General features: G+C 44.9%; 1 protein-coding gene across 1 annotated transcript; it reads left to right on the top strand.

Moving 5' to 3' along the window:
• Positions 1-980: 980 nt before the first annotated feature.
• Positions 981-7267, top strand: prdm13 (PR domain containing 13). Its single transcript, XM_086155848.1, has 4 exons — positions 981-1307; positions 2397-2528; positions 2614-2734; positions 4557-7267. The coding sequence occupies exons 1-4, from the start codon at positions 1140-1142 to the stop codon at positions 6071-6073; spliced, it is 1938 nt and encodes a 645-aa protein (XP_086011974.1). The 5' UTR covers positions 981-1139; the 3' UTR covers positions 6074-7267.
• The last annotated feature ends 3124 nt before the right edge of the window (positions 7268-10391 follow it).

Genomic DNA, 10391 nt, shown 5'->3' with positions numbered 1-10391 from the left:
CCAAATCTGAAAATATCCGCTGGATCCGATCATATGATGTAACCACACCAGATACATATTTAGATACATTTTTCACAAGCTAAATATGACTCATGAAATGTTGGCTGACATCATGAACAGATCTATCTCTATATCTAGAATGTTGAATGGAGGATCATGACCAGAATTTATGCATTCATCAAAATGGGCAAAAAATAAAAGACATTATTATTATCATCATAATGTCTATTGTCAAATGCGAATCAAGTGTCAGAATGAGTAAGACAAGATGACGGGAAGAACTATGTGGCACTTATTTTCAGTTTTCCCTGCCGCTCCTCCTTCTCTGCTGGTGGTTCCTCCTTTTCAGTACCTGCCTGATCTCAACCCGGCACACGCCGAGAGTCAATAGAAGTTAACAAGTCCTCTAAACTTTCCTACTCCTTTTGTCAAACTACGGGCACAAAGGAAGGCGAGAATAATACGCTTTGAAGTATCTGAAAACCTGAAGAATGCCGGCCAAGTAGATTTAAAGTAGCTGGTGATTTCCAAAACCTGGTCTGAAAGGGAAGAATGGAAAAGGATGAGGATTTATGGATAAATTATACAGTGGATTTGTCAGTTAAAATATCGGAACTGTCTGGAGGACAAAGCCACATGCTGAGGATTAATGGTCCCTCTGGACCTTTGATTCTGCACCCTCTTTTCTCTGCCCTTGACAAATTGGATTTTGGGGATGGGAAGGTCGCCTGGCCCTTTGTGTCTCTTGACCGTTTTGGAGCAATTCATTATCCGGCTGGGGTGAGGGAAAGTCTCCATGTGACCAGGCCGGCCCGTTTTCCCTGCTCCTCACAGCTGCTGGGAGAGCCCAACTCTCTCACACACACTCACCCGCATCCTGAGCGAGAGGTCGAGGGGTGTGTGTGTGTGTGTGTGTGTGTGTGTGGAGGGGGTATAGTGGAGGGGGGGTGTTACCTTGCCTGCACCACCATCACTAGAAAAGCCGGAGAGCATAACGCCACCGCGTCACTTCGAGGGCGGATATCGGCCGGTCCTCATCCTCTCTCCTCCTCTTCCTCCTCCTCCTCCTCTTCCTCTTCCTCCTCCCGCTGCGCCCCGTCTTACCCGCGCTCTCCCCCCTTCGGTCTCCATCAGCCTTCATGGTTCTGATCTCCCCCCACGCCATGCAAGCCACCCGGGCGTCCACCACCGTCAGCGTGTTCGCGGACTGCGGAATCCCGGCCGGGCTCCGGATAGGACCGGTACCGGGCATCTTTAAACTGGGGAAGTACCTGTCGGACCGGAAAGAAGTTGGAGCCAAGAAAAAGGTAAAGTTCAGTGGACTTTATATTTCAAATTTTAATCATTCTAATTATTTTTTTCGTTTCATTTTAAAGGCATTTTCTTATGGATCCCGATTATTAAATAATCCATAAGCGTCCCCTCTGTGAATTAAATCAAGTCGATTAATTAAAGGAATCAGACACACCCCAAAGCAATTGGAAAAAATGTTTTTTTTTTTTGCATGCATTATTTATACGAAGAAATAAGTAAAATTAAGTATGTGAGCGGTTTAAAGCGGGATTCTTAGCGGTGCACCGCCAGGCCTTCTGTTCCTCCCCGTGCGTCCTGTCACACTGGGATAAACCGGGTTGTGTTTGCGGCCAGCTTGTCAGTCTATGCTTCTAGTTAACCGGCCTAATGGGCGAGCAGCCATTCGAGGGGACCCCCACCATCACCCCTTACACTTCACTGCCTGGCGGGCCTGTAATCCCGACGAACCGTTTAATCTGAATGAAATCTGGCCACGGAAAGATGCCGCTCAAAGGTCGGGGCGGCACTGAGGATGAGGGATGACACCGGCAATTATTATTATTATCATAATTATGACAGAAATAATCAAATGGATTATTGAGATTGGGATAATTCTGCATTTTAAAGGGAATAATAACAATAATTGGCAAGTGCATTTTTAGGGTTATTTGTTGAAACAATTGACAGCCATGAGAGTGTTTTCTCCAGAGTCCTGTTATTGCCGCGGCTGTCAGCGGGTGTGATTGATGCGTCTAAATGCGTGGCCCCCGGGGCCGCCGGCGATCATCAGGTGCAATCTCCGTGTCAAATGTCACGCCTCGATCTTTAATGTCTCTTGAACACTTTAGAAACGCTCTGACACTCCTCAAATTCGTTTCCCATATCAAGTCAATTAGGCCCGTGAGCCGTTCGCTTTAGTAAATGAGCAGCAGAGCGGATAAAGACGCATTAAGCGCGTCCCACCCGACAGTAAACGCACCATCCTGAGGAGGAATATTAATCAAAACGCTATTTGTAAAAGAAAAAAAAAATGATCACGTCGACTGATTATTTTCATTCAACGAAATTAAAAAAAGATATATATATATATGGACGTATTTCAGATCCGGCTGGTTCGGGGGGAATTCGTGGATGAGTCCGGCTGCGCCGTGCCAGATTGGATCGGCTTCATCCGCGCCGCCAGGAATTGCCAGGAGCAAAACCTGGAGGCGGTATCGGATTTACCTGGTGGACAGGTGAGTGTTCAGCACCCCCTCCTCCCCTCACCCGCCACCAACATTCGGACACTTAAAGCTGATCATCCGATTTTTTCTTCTGCAGATTTTCTACCGGGTGCTGAGAGAAATCCCTGCAGGCGAGGAGCTCAGTGTTTGGTATTCCAACCCACTGGCACAGTGGTACGACATCCCCGTCACGGCCACCCCCACCCACGACGAGAGAGGTATTTTGGCGTCCGCCATTCATTATTTGATTGATAATGTTCCGTTTAAAAAAAAACAACCAGAAAGTACAAGCCAGGGATGTTCTGGCTGGAGATCAAACTCCATTCGGGTTATTTTTTATTTTTTTATTAGTTGTTGATCAGCTGTGCCTCCCGGCTCCGGGCCTGCAGAAACTATAGAGGGGCCTGAGAGGGTCATCGACATGTTGAGGGCCCATCACTGCTCAGTTTAATGGATGCCAATAACTCCGACCGGCTGAGACGTGGAAATCAATTGCGTGTCGTTTGTGTTTTGACCAGGAGCCTCTCTTTAACCCCACCCATATATATATATATATATATATATATATAAAAGATCTATTAATAGTTAAAGTCACTGCTTTGACAACCAGATCTCCCTGTGTGGAAAAAAAACAATTAAAAGATGTAATCAGGAATATGGACAAAATTGCGATATAATAATTACATTTCCTATAATAATTACCACCAGGTCACCCCCCCTTCTTTTTTTAATTTACTGCCTTAAAACCGACGCTACAGTGATGGTTTTACGTACAAAAGGATTAATCTTAATCTCGTTTGCGCACAACACCCGCTCGACAGGAGCTAATCCGGTTAAAGGAAATAATCATTAAAGATTATTTTTAACAGATACTGGAGTGGGAATTCCTTCAATCGGCGACGATTCGGAGGGGATCAAGGGATGTGCGATCATTTTAAGCGAACCGGTGAACGCCTGACAAAAAATACAATAATCAGCCAAATAATCGTCTGAAATAAAGCAATTATTTTACTGAATAGGCCGCAACACGAAGAAAAGCTTGAAATGAATCAATGGTTTGTTTGGGGGAGGGGTTACTACGGTGAAATAAACTAATTACGATGCTTGAAACGGAATAATAATGATGATAATAATAATAAAAATAATAAAAAGCTATCAGACGCTCTTCTGCGGGGATGAAAAGGAGAGGCTGGTGATTCAGTTGCGAGACTGGGGTTAACAAATGTCACCCTGTCATTAATATTCATGTATTCAAAAGCAAATAAATTCAAAAACAAGTGCTTCACGGTAAATTAGCTGGGTGCGTTAAGGTATTGTGGTCCGATGAATACTAACTTTTATGTGGGCTGTATATTGCCGTGCTTCCCCGGCCCAGCACGCCGTGCACGCTCCCGGACATACGCTCGCTCCCATTATGAGGCGTCAACAGATGGACCGGCGTCATTGTTTCGGCGGACTTGCGATTTCAAGCCGCAGCTGCTGTCACTTCCACGGGAAAGAGCGCACGGAGGCGAAAGTCGCGCATTCAGAACGCCACTCTCGGAGCGCCAGATTGGGGCAGGGCGTTTGCTCTTTTGATGGGAGGTCGTAAACAATGAAGATTACAAAATCATTACATCTGTATTAACCTCTGAGAGCTCGACTGGGAGGCGTTATTGCGTCTCGCTGTGTCTGTTACGATTTGGCACCAAGAAGCACCGTGACACCCAATATGTCAATAGGGCAAATTCGATTTGAAATCATTTGTGAACAATTAAATATATAGAGAGATATATTGCCACCGAATGATCCGTTTTAAATGCGAGGCCAGTGATCCGGGCTCGGATTATTAATTGAAATTATCCAGATGTGTGGGGCTGAGCTGCGTAAAAACGTTTTGGCACAAACGGGAAATGGCTCGGTGCGCGCGCACAGGTCTTATCCCCACAGGTGTCCCAACCTGTTATTCGTATGTCTAAATTGAAATGTAAATGGCCATTTTTTAATGCCTTAGAGGCTCTCCAACGGTCTTTAACGCTGTGTGTGTGCGTGTGTGCGCAGGAGAGGAGCGGTACATTTGCTGGTACTGCTGGAGAATATTCAAGTACCCGAACACGCTCAAAGCCCACGTCCACTTCCACTGCGCCCTGAGCAACGGACGGGGGTTCGTGAGCGGCGAGCAGGCCCGGGGCACGGAGACGTTCAGCAGGTCGCCCAAGTCCGGAGACATCCCTAACACCTCCACGTCTCCGAGGAACGGCCACGGCGCCTCCTCCATCTCGGACTCGGGCCGGCGGGCGTCGTCGTCGTCGCCGTTCCTGCACAAAACGGGACTGCCAAAGAAAAGCGCCCCGGAGGACCAGGACCGGGCCCTTGACATGAGCGTTACCTCAGCCAGAAACCAGGGACACCTCCTCGGCCTCGGTGCCGCCTCCACGGTGCTGAGCGGCATGGGCTTCCATCCGGGCGTGCGCTCGGCCTTCAAACCCACCGGCGTCTCCAAAGTCCTGGGCACCGACGCACCGCGGGACGAGGCCGGCGGGAAAGCGAGCGGCCTGGGTTTCGGCAAGCTCATCGGGAACTTGAAGCCGATGCGCAACGCCGGGGACGCCCTGAACGGCGGCGGAAACCACCCGACCAAGTGCGGCGCACCGGCGCTCCTGGACTCCGCGTCTCCGATGGTGCCGTGCGCCAACGCCATCCGCGGATTCCCGCTCCTGCCACACGTGGAGGAGGCGTCGGCCTTCAAACACGTGGAGAGCCGGGTGCACACGGGCCTGTCCCCGTCCCGGTACCCCCAAGTGGCCCCCGGACTGCATTTCGAGCGGTTCTCCCTTCCGCACTTCGACGGCGTGAAGACGACGTACGGCGCAGACTGCAACATCCCGCTGATGCCCTTCACGGTTTATAACGGCGAGCTCCTCTACAGCTCGCCGTACTACCCGCTCAAGTTCCACTTCAGCAACCTCCTCAAGTACCCGGAGTCCGTGTCCTACTTCGGCGCCCCACCGCTGGGTCAAGACCTGGGCTCCATCACCAACATCGACCGGGAGATCGCCATGCACACGCAGCAGCTGTCCGAGATCGCCGCGGAGAAGAACCGGGCCAGGCTGGACTCCGTGCCCGCCGGCGGCGCAGGGAGCGGCGGGGGCGGCGCGGGTGGCGGCGGCTCGGGCAAACCCAAAAAGGGGCATCTGTGTCTGTACTGCGGCAAGTTGTACTCGAGAAAATACGGGCTGAAAATACATATGAGGACTCACACGGGGTACAAGCCGCTCAAATGCAAGGTGTGCTTCCGGCCCTTCGGTGACCCCAGCAACCTCAATAAGCACATCCGGCTGCACGCCGAGGGCAACACGCCGTACCGGTGCGACTTCTGCGGCAAAGTTCTGGTGCGTCGGCGGGACCTGGAGCGCCACGTCAAGTCGCGGCACCCGGGCCAGAGCGTCAAGAAGCTGGACGACAAGGCGGCGGGCCTGTACGAGGACGCGGACGCCAAGAGCGACAACGACAGCGACGTGGACGTGTGTTTCACCGACGACCAGAGCGACCAGGAGTCCACGAAGAACAACGACTGAGGAGACCACCCGCCGCCCCCGCTCCCCGCGGGGGGACCGATCGTTTTATTCTTACCGGCAGAAAGTGTGTCATGTAGTCTTGTACCGAGTCTTGCACCCCCAACATGTATTTTTCTTTTTTTTTTTTTTTTGGCCATTTAGACACCGGAAGTTTAAAACGAACTCCTGCCCACATTCCTTTTCAGAAACGAACACATGAACACAAAAGAATCCCCCTTCATTATGATATATTGAAAATAGTAATAATAATAATAATGATATTAATAAAAAAAACTCCAGGATTGTGCAAATCCCAGTATCTGAGCGGATAAAAAAAACTCAAGGACATTTCGTCAAGGCCTCTCTGCAGAACAAGAAGGGCTTTGAAACGCAACTCTTCTAATCAAATATATATACAGTCTATACGGTCTGATGCAATGACAATATCACACACACACACACACACACACACACACACACCTACTCATTCCCTGAAAAAGAAAAGAGCAGACATTTCCAGTCGTTTAAAAGTTGAGATATTCCCAAGACTGAATGTGAGACGACTTAAAAAAGGGGAAAAAAACAATACATATGGACACGCATAAAAACACATATGCGGGCGCGCACACGCTCACTCAGAGTCGTCTTCTTCCCCGTACTCCCACCCGCACCTCCACGGGCACTGATAAAACCTCTTAAAGATCCAAGAGAGGGCTGTCTATCAAAAGCATCACCTGCAAAGTGAATCTCGTCCTTTTAATTTGAATTTCCTCGTTTTTTTCTTAAAAATGTGTTCGGAATATTGTCAATATTGTTTTTTTAACTGCACTTTATAACACACACACACACACACACACACACACACACACACACACACACACACGATGGGCATTTCGTTGCAACCGAACCGTTGTATGATTAGTGATAATTGAAGTTATTTCTATGACTTTATGAGAGTCCTCCTTGCGCCTGAAGTACATTTCGTACTTGAACTTGCACTTTTGTCGCTGCTCTTTGAGACGCAGCCCGCAGCGCCCAGTTTATTTAAGCATTTTATTTCCAGAGAGAGGAAATGTATTGGTTTCACTTATAGCAGATGTACAAGAAGTGTAAAATATCCTATTTCACATTTCAGTGGAGAAGTGTTGTATACGTTTGTTTATAACTCATTGTCCACAGAGACAATACTTTACTCCTGTCCTTTATGTGTTTGATTTTTCCCCTTTGGAATAAATTTAATTTAAAATATCAAAATCATGTCTTATGTATTTCTTGTCGCTTTCTATTTATGAAAGTGTGTGAAAACCCTCTGCAAAAAATGACATTCGTTCCCCATTTTAAAATTACACATACACACAAATGGAATGAGCGTATAGTTGTTCTGCAAAACGGAATTTTAAAACGGAAACAGATCAAATTCGTTGAAGTAATTAATATTTGCTCGACTATCTCAAGATTGAAACAATTTCGATGGACGCAATCATCTCTTTGCATGATAACAAACCAAAACAACAACAATAATAATAATGATAGTAATGATAGTAATAATAATATCAATGATAATAATAATAATAATCGACATCATCATAATTCTGCAATCAAATAATTTTAAGTTTACTTTTACGTTTACATTTTACGTGTAATTTCAGAATTTCCCATTTTAAAAGGAAAAACAACGAGCTTTCCAAGATCATCTCTCTCTGCATGTTTCATGGAAATACACAATTCAGCCTGCTAATGTGAAGCTGTCCATCTCTGTGGGTCTAATCAATGGCAGACGAATCGATCACCTAATTTTGCTCACACTTGTGTGATTGCTTTACATCTAATTTTAGTGTGTTAATGTTGGTCTACGATCGTTACACAAAAGGTTAATTCCCAACTGATGTGTGTTTTTTTGCGATTATTTCCCTTAGTTTACGAGCAGGCTTGTCACGTGACCCATGGGCGTCGCTAATCATTATCAGAAACCCATTCATCAAATATCATCACAAATAGAAATAATCTTTGAGATTTGGGGGCGTGGAAAATCTTTGTGTGGAGGTATAAATAGATAATAGTGGGTCCAGTGGAGGAGGGAAATATTTGCATGGTATTTAGCGGGCATGGGAATAGTCTTGTGATGTTAACTGACTGTCGAGGAAAAAAAATAAAACGAAACAAAAAAGGACATATGTGGGACAAATGATTGATTTACCTCAAAATCCACTGTTATCACACCTGCCTCATCATTAACAAGCGATTCAAGTTCAACTCACACACATACGCTCACCGTCCGGGTACTTGTTCACTGAGGCCGCCGGAAGATGGATCAAATCATCTCCTCTTCATTTTATTATTGATCTGTCAAAGAGAAGGAACCTTTTATTAGAAGATCAATGATAACAAATTATAACAAAATGGGTATTATCCATGTGAATAATAATAATAATAATAATAATAATAATAAAAATAATAATGATAAGAAGAAGAAGAAGAAGAAGAAGAAGAAGAAAAAGATGTCTTATTTATCCATGTATGTGATTTGGAATGGACAAATATGTGATGGATTCCAGCAGACTGGCCATTCTGTCACTGCAGTGGCTGCTTTTCACTGTTATCCTGCTTGAATGAACCATCAGCCTCCCTCCGCTTCATTCTTCTTTGTGTGAGAGAGAAACCATCTCCAGCCATTTTTCTTTTTCGGCATTCCAGTGCGTGCGTGTGTGTTTGTGTGTGTGTGTGTGTGTAGTGAATAACATGATGTTGGCAACCCTGAAATATCCATCCAGTATTTCAATTTTGCTCCAATACTTAACTCCTTATGTCATTGTAAATGAGTGAAAATGCAAATGAGGGCTGTTGCAGAGTATGAGGTGTATTTTGCTCAGAAAGAAAATGGTGCTTTAAACTGACCGCTGGTGAGCGACAGTCTCTTCTGATGGATACAAAGGTAGAACAGAATGGTGTGACCTTGATGTGGGCCTAAAAATATGCTGCATTGTGTGCCATAATATCTATTCCGGATTCAGTACATTGACATGTTGATTCAACACTTCAACTCAGCTTCAACCCAATATATTAAGACAGTGAAACGCATTTACTGTGTGTGTGTCATTTTTATTTGCATAGTGCGATGGCTTTCTGGGTTGTGCACATGCACTGAGACTGACTCATCTTTGCCACAAATGTGTCTTTTGGTTTACTATTGATTCACTTGATGAAGAATATCTTTACTTTACAAAAGTGTCTTTAACGTTGTCATTTTACACAAGCTATTAAAGAACGGATAGTGCACAAACACTGTGAGGAACAAACAAAGCACAAATTGCATTATTTGAAAGAACCAGAATAAATTGGCACAGAGATGAGGGGATTCATTAAACTGAGCTGACTTTAAGGAAGACAAATAGCCATTACATCAGATTGTGAGATGATAATGTATATTTCAGAACTGCTGAAATGCCCATGTGGTGCAATGAAAGATTCCTTGGTGCAGATCCTCTCTAGCCTGCGTGTTGTGAGGCAATGTGAGGCACTGTGTACATCAAAACCTGACAATGATTCATCCTGACATGCTTTCTAATGAAGAGTATTCTAGTAATAAGTTGGATCAAAAAGGCTAATATCATGTTATTCCTTCTCTTCATAATCTTATGTTGGAATGAAATGATGCTACCATTCTAACCAGCGACTGTATGACATGCACATGCAGCTTTTACTGGTTAGAGATACCTGTCATGAAATTGTGACATGCATTGAGAGAGACAACATTTTGAAATGTGTATGCCCCCAACCCACTGAAATGCTTTGAGAAAATGCATCTAAAATATTCTAGAATTAAGATTTTTTTCATCTCACAAGCTCAGGAGGAACACACATTTTACTTAATGGGAGGCTTTAGTTTTTCACATGAGATATGTGTCTGATAATACTGGACCGGGATTGGCCAATTTGAAGCGGACCTCAATCATTTAGCTGCAATAACAAAAATAATAAAAAAGAAAAAAATATGGAATAAAACATACATAATAATCATATAAAAGTCTTTCTTTTACCTGCAGAAGTCCATCAAAGGTGTTTTTATATGTGACGTCCCTCCTGCAGGTTGGATAGAAGTATAACATGGGAACATATCATCACAATCAACTCCACAGAACAATTATTAAATTATTGTATTTCACAGGAAAATAACTGTCTCTTAAAAACAGTGCTTAGTTTCTATTAACCCACATAATTGGGATGTGAGAAAATTTAGAATTCACTGTACGTGCACATCCTGCAGTTGCAGGCAGTTTATAATTTGGCATTGGGACCTGGCATATTTACATTAAATCAAAATTAACAAATAATAACAAAC

Source organism: Fistularia commersonii, chromosome 11 (assembly GCF_037954325.1).
Source record: "Fistularia commersonii isolate RoL2024-O1a breed Wild chromosome 11, RoL_Fcom_v1.0, whole genome shotgun sequence".
NCBI classification, from domain to species: Eukaryota; Metazoa; Chordata; class Actinopteri; order Syngnathiformes; family Fistulariidae; genus Fistularia; species Fistularia commersonii.
The sequence above is the reverse complement of the archived record's forward strand: the minus strand, read 5'-3'. Positions and strand labels throughout refer to the sequence as shown.